Raw genomic sequence first — 16,196 nt, 5'->3', positions numbered from 1 at the left:
TTTAGATGTATTTACACACTGTTTAATGCAGCTCTGAGGGACATTGAATACTTTAACCTGCAATTACAAATGCATACAACTAATCTAACCTGCTAGACTTCATCATCTAATGTATGCGCGCACTCTGTAGGTGTGTTTTGTTTGCTTTTCACGATATACTCGATAATATCAAATTGCACATCATTAAAACAACAATTTATAACTGTTTCCCCGGTAATGGCAGAACACAAAGCACTCGTCACATTCATCCATATCGCAATTCTGGTCTTTCTGTCCCCAAATTTAATACCTCTTGAAATCATAATTAATACTTTCTTGTACAATTTAAGACTTTTTAAGGCCTTACATTTGATACAACTAAATTTAAGACTTTTTAAAACTTTAAGACCCGCGGAAACCCTGAAGTCACGCAAATATATCCATTTTGCTGTCAGGAGTGGGCGAGGCTTCCGCGAGAGAACGAGCGCTGCTGCGTGCATGCGCACTAAACAGACAGAGTCAAATATGCATTTTGCTAAAATATTTGTTGTTGGACATTAAATGTGTCTTTTGTAGAATTTTAAACCTACATATAAGTGTATTTTTTATGATAGCAGTAACTGTAAAGTGACTATAGTAATGGGTAAATCAAATGTAAGCTATAGTACAGGACTAATTACTAAGCTCAGATGAGTTAATGTGTGTTTCTTATAGCAGTTAAAATATAGTCATTTTCTTTATTATTTATTTTCATTTTTAATTCAGTGATTTTAACTTTTAATTTAGTTATTTTAATGCTTTAAAGAGCAATTTTATATTGTAATGTTCCAATGTTCTGCTATCTGTTCTGCAAACTATAAAAGTCACAGCTGTCATAAAACCAGAGAGAAAGGCTGCATGGCTAGAAACTGTAAAAAATAAAAAAAATTAAAAGTCAAATAATACCATGTGAGACCGTGGTAATATCATTGTGTTCCTATTGGTCAGTGTTAAAGGAGCTCAGCTTAGCCTGACAGTTAACCTGCATTAGACCAGGTTAGTTTCCCAGCATAAGTTGCTACAGTGACTAAGCTTGATCTAGGTCCATGTTAAATTTGCTTTATGGAACCAAATCATTTGACAATGAATCAGACTAACTGAAATTAGCCTGGCTTATTTGGTAAACTTGTTTTATGAAACAGGCCTCGAGGCATTAAAAGTGATCATATTTTCTTCATTGCATCGTATTGCATCAAATCACATTGTGTTGAATCGAATCGAATCAGAATCAAATCGCACTGCATCGTAACAGGGGTGAATCGTATTGCATCGCATCGGTAGCTGCTTCGTATGTATCTTTAATGTATCGTATCGTTGGCTATGCATCGAGATGCATATCGTATCAGCCTGAGTCATGAGATTCACATCCCTAATATACAGTATATGTATGTATTTATATCTATCTATCTATCTATCTATATATATATATGCATGTGTTTGTGTATGTAACTGTACATACCCGGTCCTGTACCAGTCTGTGGGAATGTGCTCCTGATGCCAACATGGCAGCGAACATAGTGAGCATGTGTTGCTGGACACGGCTGATGCCTGACACCAGACAATTTAGGATGCTGGGTAATCCCACCTTGTCAATCACACTCTGGAAGGCCCCCGCAGATTGGCGTGTTATTTTACACAGAGCCTGGAAGGGCAGATAAACGTAAGACAGGTGGGTGGAGGTGGGTTGAATACAGAATCTTTAATACTGCTGCTTTTTGTTACATAATATTTAATATTTATTTATATAGAGGAACATAAATATGTCATCAAAAGGTTAAGGATCTTTAATACCACTGCAGAGATTAGGCTAAAAAAGGAAACAATTAATCACAGTATCATTAACTATAATTGATTTTAAAAAAACACATGCCCAAAAGTTGATAATTCTTGTACCAAGCCATTATAAAACAAGAGTCATGAATATAGCTGCAAGTGACAATCAACGGGTGTAATAACCAATAATTCACGTGTGCAATTACATGACATAACTGCCATGTATGTTTCCAAATTTACTGTGATTTTACTACAATGGCAACTATTTTGATTCTTCACTGATACAAGTTATAGGCCAATTAGTCACTATAGTCTAAACCTAACAATATTTTGGCCCATATTTGCAGCACAAATAATGATTCAATATTGTTTTGTTAACTTATGACAGGTTTTTAATTACATTGTCCCAATTGAGCAGAATTGCACAATTTCCTGTCCTGAAGGGCAACTGGTCAAAATGAATGGGCAACCCCCTCTCCAAAATTTTATTGACTTATATCTTCATAACACTTAGACAAAAATTATATGGAAAAGAATTTCAATTCTAGACTGTAAACATAAATGGCCTTATTATAGCCTCACCTAGTGTCAGACAAGTGCCTGACAATAAGAGCTGCCCTGAAATACACCCAGGACAGTTGATGGAATTGTCACTGGCTCAATGGGAAAAATAAAATAAAAAAGATGATGAAAAAGGAAATCTTTGTTGCTTGGATCATTGCATTTGCACTGCAACTTTTGTAATAATCTCTCCGAATTTAAACTGAATTGAACAGTGTGCAGAGTTGAACTTTGTGTTGAAACACCCTGTTAAAGTCACGAGAGTGTGTGTTTAATACTCACAGATATAGCGCTGATCCTGAGTGCATCCACTGTGGAGTGTGTGAACAGATACCAGAGTGCAGGTCCCACCTCTGCAATGATGAATCCCTGAGCGTATTGAGACTCACGGCTGCACACGTTCTCTATGGTTTTGGCAGCCATGTGGTTTACCACCAACTCCTCCTGAGAAACATGAATCCCCCATAATTCATTAATATCCAGCTATGGATAACAATAACAATATGCACAAAATTTGCAGAGGTCTGCCAACATTCATTAAATTACATTTACATTTAGTCATTTAGCAGATGCTTTTATACAAGCGACTTACAAATGAGGACAATAAAAGCAGTCAAAACTAACAAATGAGCAACAATATATAAGTGCAAATGACAAGTCTCGGTTAGCCTAACGCAGCGTAGCAAGGTATGTATATATATATATATTATTTTTTTTAATGTATGCATTTAGCAGACGCTTTTATCCAAAGCGACTTACAGTGCATTCAGGCTATACATTTTTTACCAGTATGTGTGTTCCCTGGGAATTGAACCCACATCCTTTTGCTCTGCTAACGCAATGCTCTACCACTGAGCCACAGGAACAATATATATATATATATATGTATTATATACACACACAAAGAATAACAAGTAGATAGAATAGAAAAAATAGAAAGCTAGTGTTTTTTTTAAATAAAAAAAGAAGATACATAGATAAAGTAGAATTAAAATAGAATAGAAAGTGCTAGAGTTAGAGGGTGAAATAAAGATCCAACAGGTGTGTTTTTAGTCGTTTCTTGAAGATGGTTAAGGACTCAGCTGCTCGGATTGAGTTGGGCAGGTCATTCCACCAGGAGGGAACAGTTAATGTAAAAGTCCGTGAAAGTGATTTTGTGCCTCTTTGAGATGGCACAATAATGCGTCGTTCACTTGCAGAACGGCACAAGTCTGAAGTAATGAATTTAGGTAATTGGGTGCAGAGCCAGTGGTGGTTTTGTAGGCAAACATTAATGCCTTGAATTTAATGCGAGCAGCTACTGGTAGCCAGTGCAAATTGATGAACAGAGGTGTGACATGCGTTCTTTTCGGCTCATTAAAGATTAATCTTGCAGCGGCATTTTGGATTAATTGTAGAGGTTTGATAGAAGTGGCTGGAAGACCTACCAAGAGAGCATTGCAATAGTCCAGCCTGGACAGAACAAGAGCTTGAACAAGGAGTTGTGTTGTTAACATTCACGGTATTACCAAGCACCTGCTATGCCCCCAAATGAAAAATGTCACATTTTATATAATAACCCCACTAAAAAAGTAAATAGTAAATAAAAAAGTAAATAGTAACTTACTAAATAAAACAGGTAACACTTTAGTTTAGGGACTAATTCTCAATATTAATTACTTGCTTATTAGCATACATATTAGCATTTTGGCTGTTTATTAGTACTTATAAAGTGCTAATGCTTTATTCTACATCACCCTCAATTTTACCCCACACCTAAACATAACAACTACGTTACTAGCTTTATCTATAGTTTGAGTCATAGTTAATAGTTAGTTAATAGAACTGGTCCCCAAACTAAAGTGTGACCATAAATCAAACTCACTTAATAAATTTTTTTAAAACACCGGTTTTAATGTGAACAATTCATCAGTCCACATTATACCAAAGGAAAAAAAAATCCCTTTACAAGTTTGGCTAATGTTAGTTAATGAATTAACAATACATCGGAGCAATACATTTGTTACAGTATGTATTCATCTCTGTTAAAGTTAGATTAAAAAAAAAAAGCAATATTAGTTCATGTTAGCTCAGGTCCAGTAAATAATATTAACAGATACAACATCTGATTTAAAAAATGTATTAGTAGATTATAAACATGAAATTAACATTTACTACATTGAGGAAAAATATATGGTGTGGGATTTTCTTAGATTTATTTTCACTCAGAAATAGCTAATAATTTTCAAGTAATTACAAATAGACAGCAAGTAAAAAATATCCTTTTTGGTTGATGTTATGAGGACCTCCTAGTTTTCAACTATTTCCCTATATCCACCTCCACCATTCTATTATGTAACATCCACTTTTCACAATCCAAACATTTCTCAAAAGCTAAAATCAAGCCCCATTAACATCAGATTACATAAGTAAAGTATATTGGGTGGCTAACAGCATTGCATGCAGACTTTAAACGCATTCGTGCTCTGAAAAACGTGTACGTTTTAGTGAATCTAATGTACAGGCTGCAGCATTAAGTATTACACTCAAAGACATGCAATCTTTAATTCATTTGTAAGTGGGACACACAGACCTTTACAAATTTCACGCAATTACATCATGACCTAATAGTCCCTCAACACCCTCTGAACTTGAGTGAAATAATTTCCTTAAATTTCACACCACAGCGAATCTTGCTCACAGATAACGAAGGGCAATACGTAGAGATTTAGCTGGCTGTGTTTTTATGTATTTGGACCCCTGTCCTTCAGCGTGTCTCTCTGCAACCGTATCTGGTGGAAATTAAACATTTAACAGCATTCAACAAACGGCAGGCACGCAGAGTCGAGTGAGGAAAATAGCAAATGGAGGGTTGGGCATATCTTAGAGGCGCAGTTACACTGTGCACTGCTGCTATGCAATATGGATGCCTTCACTGTAATGTAGTTCCTAGACCCCCGTCTCAAAGCTAAAAGAAAGTTCAGCTTAGTCCATGGAAGAGGTGCATTAATACACATACTGTATCTTGGAGGCAAAAAGTAGAAAGAACTCTCAAGTAGAATGTTCTGATGCAACACAAATAACATAGCAGCTACTCCAGAGTCCCTGGCCCTATCGTATCTATTTGTGCTGGAGTCTGGTGGTCTGGCTTTGTGGAGGCTTTAGGTAATAAACTAGAGCTGGCACTCACTGGAGAAGGGGAAATGACTGACAGCTGCTACAGGGCGCAAGGGGGGGGGGGGGGGGGGGGGGGGGGGGGGGGGGGGGGGGGGGGGGTGCTGAGCGCTTTCTTTCTTTTTTCTCTTGTAGCACAAGCCTTGTCAAAAAGGCATAGAAAATGAAACTAAAATCCACCAGCCTGAGGTTTCTCAATAAGAATTTAAATTCCACAGGACAAATACGCTCCGTTGTAGGCGAGTTTGTGCTTTTTCAAATATACACAGCTAGTCCATTTCCACTGAGGTCTGAGTAAGATGCTTTAGGGATCATCTGACTGCGGTCGAGGGGAGGGTGTCTTGTAGACTGCCCTGACTAGACGCACTAGAAATTACCCAAAACTAAACACAGCAATTTCTCATTTGTCTACATGCGCACCCACATTTGCGCTCTCGTTGTGACCAGGCCAAGCAGACAGCACCATCCAGTGCAACTCCATTACCTGACCAGCCAAGGCTCCATTTACACTAGTGCATTTTAGTTTTAAAACACATAACTTTTGCTACGGTTACGCCTGTCGTTTACACTACTCCACCGTTTTCGACCCTCGAAAATTGAGACTTTTGAAAACGCTGTTTGACAATGATGGCGTGGCTGCCCACATTCTCTCTGCGTATCCTTGACGACTGTCTAAACAATAACATCATTCTGTTGTACCCATAGATATGTATAGGTAGATTGCTCATTCGACCGCTCCAAGCACGCAGACGCGTCCGCGATCTAAATAATAGGGAATCTACCTATACACATCTATGGTTGTATCTGCATGAATGGTCATGCGACATGCGTTTTCGGTTGTGTAGGTTAGACAGAGATAGTTTCTGAAATGTAACCCTTACTGTATACCGATTACTGAAAATTACTGAAATGACAGATTACTGTAATTCCCTTTATATGGGTATTAATCAAGCATCTCTTAATCGACTTCAAATGGTACAAAATGCTGCTGCTAGGCTCCTTACTGGTGTGTGTAAATGAGAGCACATTACCCCAGTATTAATATTAGGGTTGCACCGATACCACTTTTTCCAGTACTCGCCCGATACCGATACTTTTATTTTTGGTACTTGCCGATACCAAGTACCGATACCGATATTTCTATTGCATTTGTAAATGTTTTATGTCTGTGAGAAAGGCATATTCACTCGACAAGCTCGCGCATCTGTTACAGCTCTGTTCTGTGCTGTAATTTATGTTGTTCTGAGTGTTAATTTTGTTGATATTTGATTGATTGTACAGCACCTTGGTCAACAATCGTTGTTTTTATTGGTGCTATATAAATAAAGTTGAGTTGAGTTGAGTCTGAAACGCAGTGAAAACACCAGTGTAGATGAGGATCATTTTCATTTTAAAACACCATTTTAAAACGAAAACGCACTACTGTGAACAGGGCGTAAGACTCTAAACTCATTAACTATGTTTCCATCCACCTATTTTTATGCAAATTTTGGGATATCGCAGAAAAAAAAATACTGGATGGAAATGCCACAATGGACATAAATTCTAAAAATGTGCAAAAAAAAAAAAAATGTATGTGCTCAAATGAGTTCATCCAATAAGAAGAGATATGAAAAAACTATGATGGAAACATTTATTGCATTTGTAAATGCATATCAAAAAAGTCCAAATCTGTCATCAAAATGATTTGGTATAGACCTTATGTAGCACTGGTACTGACCCTTTTCAGTGCTGTGCTCATTGTCTTCTGTCTTCCGTTTGTACTCCCACAACATGAAGATAAGTTTGTACGAATTTATGAATTAACCTCTCGTTTTAAAATCTTTCTGGTCTACTGACATTTGTTTTGGCATCCACTTCGAAAATTACAATGCACATGAATTCTACAATTAGTAAATCCACTTCACCAGCTAATTACTCTTCAACAGTGATGTTATAGAGCTACTGCAAAAAACGGAAGTTCGAAGGCATTCTAAAGATCACTGCACACCTGTTTCTCTGATGCATAAGGTCTATAAGTGCTAAGGTCATCCATTCATTGGTTCATCCATTCAACCGTACCAGAGTTCGTTTGGAACCGGACCGAGACCACCTCTTCAGCTGGGTCTTGGTACGGTTGTTTGGTCCGCACCTGAGTGCGACTGCTGTATTCACACCAGCCCAAAAGATCCACACCAAAGGGGGAAACGAACTTGAGTTTGATTCAATCAAACCAAACAAGACAGGTGTGAATACACCCTAACTCATGAAGTTTTAGACTGTTTCATGAATCCTTCTGACTGGCTCAACTGAAAGAACCGGATCATAAGAGTCTAGTGTTGTCAAAAATACCGACCGCGATACCATTCAGTACTGAAATTTTAAAAACGTCAATTTCCCGCGAAGATTTGAGTACTGTTGACGCGGCTTTTAAACGCTCTCATGTGTTTCTGTGTGAGCACTCGGTGAAGAACATGAAGCGATGATCATTGAAGCCAAACACAGATGTATCTGTTTACCGTGTGAACACAATGGCCAATCAGCGCTGTTTAAGAATCTGCTCAACTGCACTCAAATCTTCGCGGGAAATGGACGTTTTTAAAATTTCAGTACCGAATGGTATTGCAGTCGGTACTTTTGACGACGTACATTTAGTTCTGGAACTAAAGCGGTGCGAAAGGCCCTTATAAGAGTCATCCATCCAACACTGAGACCACCATACCAACTGACTTGCGACAGCTTAACAACAATCAAGCAATTTTATAGTAACGCCCCAGCATCGCCACTAAGACTGTGGGTGCGTATAAATCAGCTCCCTTGTTCAGTAGTCAGGGCACTGATCAGGGAGTCAGCCATTTGAAGGGCTCAATTGCGAAATCCTTCCAGTGCACTGGAACGTTCGCTCCCTGAAAAATTGCACAATGCATCGCAAGTTCTAGGGAGCATCATCTAGGGAGCAATGTCATATTACTGAAGTGTGAAACAAACTACACATGCCAACTCAATTAATATAATGACACGCGATAGAAGATTTGAAAAGACAAACCATTTTTTTAGTATATTTCAACATAAACACACATTGCTTGACAGGTAATGAACATATCTAATTAATATTTATAATTAATATTTGGCTGAAATGGTAGCGGTAAACCAATAGTAGTGGTCATATGCTAAATTTTTAAGAAGTTTTATAAAATGATACACTTCACATTTCAGCCTTTAAACCATTTTTAAGAAAATGGACGAGTGAAAGTATTAATTATTATATTAATTTAAACAATTATCAATAAATTATTATATTAATTAAATAACGTAGCCTATAAATACATTTTTCTGTTTAGATTTTTATAATGCATTATCTTCCTATCGATCCACCAGTTCACATTTACAGCTCTGCATGTTTGCAGGGTAAAAACATGGGTCGATTTTTGCATTGTCTGAACAAAAACAAATGGCAGAAATATAGCTGTTTCCCTGGTAACGGTAGTGCTGTACACAAAGCAGTACAGCACTGGACTTTGAAACATGCAGCGCTCATGTTTATTTAATGAAATCATAGCCTTTTGAAGTTTAATTGTCACATTAAGCCATATTGCAATTCTGGTCTTTCCGTCCCCAAATTTAAGACCTCTTGAAATAATAATTCAGAATTATTGTACAATTTAAGACTTTTTATGGCCTTAAATTTGATACAACTCATTTTAAGACTTTTTAAGGACCCACGGAAACCCTGTAATGGCCGATGCGATATCTCTGAGCGACATTGGAATCCGAATGAACGAGTACAATAAGATTAAAGAGCTAAATAGAATAATCAGATGTCTAGATAAATTATCCTATGAATGATCAATAATAATTGGCATTCTAACCTAAATTTGATGTCATAATAAAATGGAGTCAGTTTAGAAATTTAACCTAAATGTAATAACTTCGCGCACCGAAAAGACAGAACATGCAGGAAACCTTCATCCACCATTGGATACCTTCGTTGGGCCAACTGTGTGGACCTTACACCGTGTCCTAATTATATGCGATGCAACAAGATTCCAGCGACAAGCAATTTGGGTGTCCACACCAGATGCGACGCGACAGAATCAATCAAATATCACAGCCAATCAGAAGCGTGTGTGGGTGGGCTCTCTCTGAAAGCGCTCTGCACTTGCAACGAAATGGATAAGTTTACAATCTAATTCATAAATATTAAACCTTTTTAACATTATTAAATATACATACTGAGTGGCTGATACCATCTTTGTAATGGAATACGCTTGTTGGTTCGCAGTGAGTTCACAGTTTAAACGTACATCTTTGCTTTAATTTATTTTAAAGATCTGAGATAAACTACCTGTTGTTGCTTTCAGTATGGCTATAAATGCCATGCAATATGACATTCAAACTCACATTAGACATTTTTTAACTTTGAATAAAGCACAATCAGTACCTGATATATCACTGTCATATAGTTTGTATGTTGTTGTTCTTGCCGCGACGTCACGGAAATAGAAACCGTTTCTAAAATATCAATTTTGTGTGTCGCCGTCGCGGCTAGTTAGGACAAAACCTCTGATTAACATGGAAAAGATACCTTTTATCGCGTGTCGCAGCATCGCGTGTACTGTAGTTAGGACACAGTGTTACAAGAACATATAACAGAACAATGTGTTTAAAGAGAATAAAAAATAATATCAAAATGAGATTGGTCCTGCCTGTTGTTTATTAATTCCAGAGATGACGTTCTACAATATTGTCCGTTGACGTTGTACGTAGTCATGTCACCAGAATTCAAGTAATCACTGTCCCAATATGCAGTGAGCCAGGAAACTTTCCAGTGCCCAGATTTGTATACACAATATACTGATGCTTGTTGATCCACCAGTTCACATTTACAGCGTAAAACATGGGTTGATTTTCCCATTGGTCCGATCAAAAACAGTAACTCTACCAGCAGGAGGCGCTTTTTAAGCGGCAGAAATACAGCGGTTTGTCCGGTAACAGCAGAACAGGACTTTGAAACATGCAGCGCTCATGTTTATTTAATGAAATCATAGCCTTTTGAAGTTTAATTGTCACATTAAGCCATATTGCAATTCTGGTCTTTCCGTCCCCAAATTTAAGACCTCTTGAAATAATAATTCAGAATTATTGTACAATTTAAGACTTTTTATGGCCTTAAATTTGATACAACTCATTTTAAGACTTTTTAAGGACCCACGGAAACCCTGTAATGGCCGATGCGATATCTCTGAGCGACATTGGAATCCGAATGAACGAGTACAATAAGATTAAAGAGCTAAATAGAATAATCAGATGTCTAGATAAATTATCCTATGAATGATCAATAATAATTGGCATTCTAACCTAAATTTGATGTCATAATAAAATGGAGTCAGTTTAGAAATTTAACCTAAATGTAATAACTTCGCGCACCGAAAAGACAGAACATGCAGGAAACCTTCATCCACCATTGGATACCTTCGTTGGGCCAACTGTGTGGACCTTACACCGTGTCCTAATTATATGCGATGCAACAAGATTCCAGCGACAAGCAATTTGGGTGTCCACACCAGATGCGACGCGACAGAATCAATCAAATATCACAGCCAATCAGAAGCGTGTGTGGGTGGGCTCTCTCTGAAAGCGCTCTGCACTTGCAACGAAATGGATAAGTTTACAATCTAATTCATAAATATTAAACCTTTTTAACATTATTAAATATACATACTGAGTGGCTGATACCATCTTTGTAATGGAATACGCTTGTTGGTTCGCAGTGAGTTCACAGTTTAAACGTACATCTTTGCTTTAATTTATTTTAAAGATCTGAGATAAACTACCTGTTGTTGCTTTCAGTATGGCTATAAATGCCATGCAATATGACATTCAAACTCACATTAGACATTTTTTAACTTTGAATAAAGCACAATCAGTACCTGATATATCACTGTCATATAGTTTGTATGTTGTTGTTCTTGCCGCGACGTCACGGAAATAGAAACCGTTTCTAAAATATCAATTTTGTGTGTCGCCGTCGCGGCTAGTTAGGACAAAACCTCTGATTAACATGGAAAAGATACCTTTTATCGCGTGTCGCAGCATCGCGTGTACTGTAGTTAGGACACAGTGTTACAAGAACATATAACAGAACAATGTGTTTAAAGAGAATAAAAAATAATATCAAAATGAGATTGGTCCTGCCTGTTGTTTATTAATTCCAGAGATGACGTTCTACAATATTGTCCGTTGACGTTGTACGTAGTCATGTCACCAGAATTCAAGTAATCACTGTCCCAATATGCAGTGAGCCAGGAAACTTTCCAGTGCCCAGATTTGTATACACAATATACTGATTCACGAGCTAGAAAGCTGATTTAGACACACCCTGTGCCTTAAGAACTAGTTTTGACCAAACTAGCAGTTAGTCAAGAGGTAATCAGTCTTACTTTCTGGATTCAAATGAGACCAATCTACCTTTTTGTAACTGACATTAAAAGTCATGACCAGTCTTGAAGTAAGTAAATAAATTAGATGACTAACGTAGTCTAAGCAGTTTATGCAACTGCCACCAGAACACCAACCACCTACCAACCATCCATATCACCCTAACAACCAAATAGCAACTAACCAGTAACATATAGCTGCCACTTAGCAACCACACTGAACGCTACAGAAAAATAATCTCTATCCATCCACCTATCTATCTTATCTGTCTATCTGCCTACATACAGTGGATACGGAAAGTATTCAGACCCCCTTACATTTTTCACTCTTTGTTATATTGCAGCCATTTGCTAAAATCATTTGTTAATTTTTTTTCCTCATTAATGTACACACAGCACCCCATATTGACAGAAAAACACAGAATTGTTGACATTTTTGCAGATTTATTAAAAAAGAAAAACTGAAATATCACATGGTCCTAAGTATTCAGACCCTTTGCTGTGACACTCATATATTTAACTCAGGTGCTGTCCATTTCTTGTCCAATGCTCTCGATGGTACACCTTCTACAGAGGCACCATCGAGAGCATTCTGACGATGGCAGAGGATCCCCAAATCCAGGTGTGAAAAACTTGTTGCATCTTTCCCAAAAAGACTCATGGCTGTATTAGATCAAAAGGGTGCTTCTACTAAATACTGAGCAAAGGGTCTGAATACTTAGGACCATGTGATATTTCAGTTTTTCTTTTTTAATAAATCTGCAAAAATGTCAACGATTCTGTGTTTTTCTGTCAATATGGGGTGCTGTGTGTACATTAATGAGGAAAAAAAATTAACTTAAATGATTTTAGCAAATGGCTGCAATATAACAAAGAGTGAAAAATTTAAGGGGGTCTGAATACTTTCCGTACCCACTGTATATGTCTGCCTATCTATCTATCCATCCATCCATCTATCTATCCATCTATCTAAATTGTTTAAACCTCAAGAGTAAATAATACAATAATTTCAAACTTTCAGACAACATAACAGACAACATCAGATTAGTTTGCTAATGCACAGACATCCATGTACATGTGCATACACAAAAAAGAAGCCACTTGTCAATCAAACAGCACTTGGATAATGAAAAGATTCTGTAATACCAATATTGAAGAAAACTGAAACGGTTATATCTTTTTATTTATTTTACTTTTTTTTACCAGTACATTTGTTCACATCTCTAGTGAACATACAAATGACTTGTCGCTTGAAACCTGTCGCGCCAATCCCGGTTAGGACACAGCGTAGGCCAGAAACCCTGCCCAAATGGTGCCGCTCACATATGCCATGTGCTCTGCCTTACTAAGCTGATTTGATGCACACAATACTCATTCCGGTATATGTTTATATATAAACTTGCAGCTGCCTCCCAAACCCACACAATGTCAGACTTACAGGGGCTACGAGGTGAGGACAGCTTCTCACCAGAGATCTGTCCTCCAATCTCTGCCTCATTCTCTCTCTCACACCTCTGCTGAGCTTCCCAGCTCAATTCTTGCCTCAGGCCATGCTCAAGCCAAACTTTACAGAATTTATGTATTTCTCCCAAATTCTCTCTCTCAACATCAGCAGTCATTAACTCGATACGGTAACAGAAGGTCAAACCTAAACTAGTCCACATTTGTGAAAAAGTCGATGCACACCGAAACAAAAACTGGAGATAGAGTGTTAAAAAGTTTAGCAGCTTCGAAGCCAGTGAAATTACGTAATTCATTTAAAACAGATTTACAGTCCTAAATGCAGGAGAGTTTAGACTCGTCCAACGTATCATTATCACAACTACAGTGTTTTTTTGTTTTTGGTCCCAAATTTTGTTCAGGGGTCTGAGAGCAGTTTGCATGAATTATGACAATATATATCACTCTAAGCAAACTTTAAAGTTATCCAAGACTCAAAGGTCTTCATTTAGTGTTCTGTACAAATGAAGACTCATGGGTAATGTCACAACAAGTTACAAGAAAAACACATTGTATTCTCAGGGCTCCAGACGGCGACTAAAACGGTCACATTTGCACCCAAAATTATTAATTTGAGTGATTTTTTTTGTGTGATCGCCACTGGTGACTATAAATGTAGATGTTATGACTTAAAAATGTGCATGTAATGTTTTTTTTTCTGCCTGTTTTGCGATCACATCTTTTGTTATGTTGACGTAATAAACTGAGACAATGCGCATCAAAATTTTAGTAGAAAAAGTATTTTCAAACACCACCGTTGACGGCACACCTGCTAATGAAAAAGCAGATCCAGTTGCGGCAACATGCACCTCAGTTCAAGCGGCATGAGAACCTATCATATTTTCTCTTTACTTAGTAGTATGAAATAAACATGAATGGACATCAAAAGGTATATTATAAAATACAGTACAACTTACTGAAATGTCTCATGTAATCACTCATTCAGTGTTTCAAACTGTGGAAAATGTTTATAGCTTGTAAACAATGCCACGTAACAATACATTTACTTCAGAATAACCATTCTGCATCGATAAGCTCAGTCAGCTACAGAAAAAAACTATTAAAGAGGAGCATTTTGCTAAATATATGCGCTATATTGCATATTCATATTTTTACTTAACCTGTTGTCTACATGATAAGAAAGAGTGCAAGCAGCTAAAAGGGGTCCTATCATGCTCTTTTACAAAGTCTTGATTTTGTTTTGGGGGTGTACTAGAACAGGCTCTCATACTAGGTTGTTCGAAAACCACATTATTTTTCACATATTTTACATTATTACAACACCTCTCTCCCCAGTCTGGCATGAACGGCTCGAATAGTTCCTTTATCAAATGAAGGCCCGCCTTCTGAAATACGAAATGTGCTGTGATTGGTTAGCTGGGCCAGTGTGTGCTGTGATTGGCAGCACTCGGCGCCTAGTCGGGAAATGTCATGCCACTTACCATAGCCACCTGCGAGCTTCAGTGTAAAGATTGCGTCAAAATCAAATCAATTTAAATGATTTAAACCCGGATGATTGTAACCACTCTAAGTTCGTCTGCCTTGGGAAAGCTAGCGTGTCTCTGACATAGTGATAACACTCGTTGCCTTCTCTAGTGCAGCTCAACCAGGTCTCGTCCCATTCGTCGGTATTTGTGATATCACAAATCCCGGAAAATATGCGTTGTAGTCCAAACGAGTCGTTCGTTGTAGTTTTTGAAAAGTGATTTCTGTTAAATAAAATATCTCATTTTGAATTGGACTTTGAGCTTTGTAACTTTGCAGATCTTTTTTATGCTCAAACAGCAACATTACAGACTAACTAAAGTTGAAAAAGTGAAAAAGCATAATAGGACCCCTTAAAGATAAAATTCAACACCACCTATACAGTGTAACTGCATGCTACAAATGAAGAAAAACATGCGTGCAAGGATGGACAAGGACTGGATGTGTGCAAGACATATGACAACATTTATAGGATGTATTGAGGAGGAGCCCAAACTACACTCAATGGCCAAGTGATGCTCAATGACATTGGCACAGATTCTGTGTAATAAACCATTCTTTGTGACTGTATACACTTCTGAAGTTGGAAAAGACATTGAGTTCACACTTTAAATGAACCTTAGTTCCCAGGAAATCTACAAGATTAAAATGCTAATGCTGTAAAAGGAGGGGAGACAAATGACAGTATGACTGAAATGTTAAGGTGTAAATAAATAAATAAAAACATGTTTATTCTGCGGCACTTAAAAAATAAAATATTTTTTCCTTTTTCCCTTGGGTTCTACAAACAAACAAATAAAAAATAAAAATAAATAATAAATATATTTCAGTCATGACAACTCTCAGGATAGTTTAGCATGATAATGGATGCCAAAACATCAATGTGAGACCTTCTACTGTCAACACATCCTCAGTCAAGCAGATGTGAGCATGTAAGACATGCCGGTGCTGCACATACAGTACAGCATACATGAAATAACTCACAGCTGATCTATATGGGGGAGGTGGAGGGTCTCTAATAGAGTTTTACAAAACTTGCTTACAGCAAACACAGAACCAAACTATTTAAAAGTTAAGCAGCAAGCTAATTTGGCTCCAGAATCAGAAGAGGTTAGTCAGCTTGTGCCATGTTATGATGATGTGATTGTTTACAGATTGCATTAAAGGCGTGGTGAATGTTTTTTTTTTCTTTCAAGGCTTGATTGTGTTTATGAGGTGCAGTCTAACGTGTTAATGCATCGGGGTTTTTTTTTTTTACATTATTTTTCACATAAATGTACCTTTATTCTA

General features: G+C 37.4%; 1 protein-coding gene across 1 annotated transcript in view; it reads right to left on the bottom strand.

Moving 5' to 3' along the window:
- Positions 1 to 1,477: 1,477 nt before the first annotated feature.
- LOC107657572 (serine/threonine-protein kinase ULK4-like) overlaps positions 1,478 to 16,196 on the bottom strand; it is a gene marked incomplete at its 3' end in the record, with an annotated part of 62,267 nt that continues 47,548 nt past the window's right edge. The window contains exons 12-13 of the mRNA XM_016445723.1: positions 2,635 to 2,796; positions 1,478 to 1,660 (exon numbers count right to left, since the gene is read on the bottom strand). Of these exons, the coding sequence (XP_016301209.1) occupies positions 1,478 to 1,660; positions 2,635 to 2,796 (345 nt within the window). The remainder of the gene's footprint in view (positions 1,661 to 2,634; positions 2,797 to 16,196) is intronic.

This window comes from Sinocyclocheilus anshuiensis, unplaced genomic scaffold (assembly GCF_001515605.1).
Source record: "Sinocyclocheilus anshuiensis isolate Anshui unplaced genomic scaffold, SAMN03320099.WGS_v1.1 scaffold251, whole genome shotgun sequence".
NCBI lineage: Eukaryota > Metazoa > Chordata > Actinopteri > Cypriniformes > Cyprinidae > Sinocyclocheilus > Sinocyclocheilus anshuiensis.
This window is presented reverse-complemented; position numbering and strand designations above follow the sequence as displayed.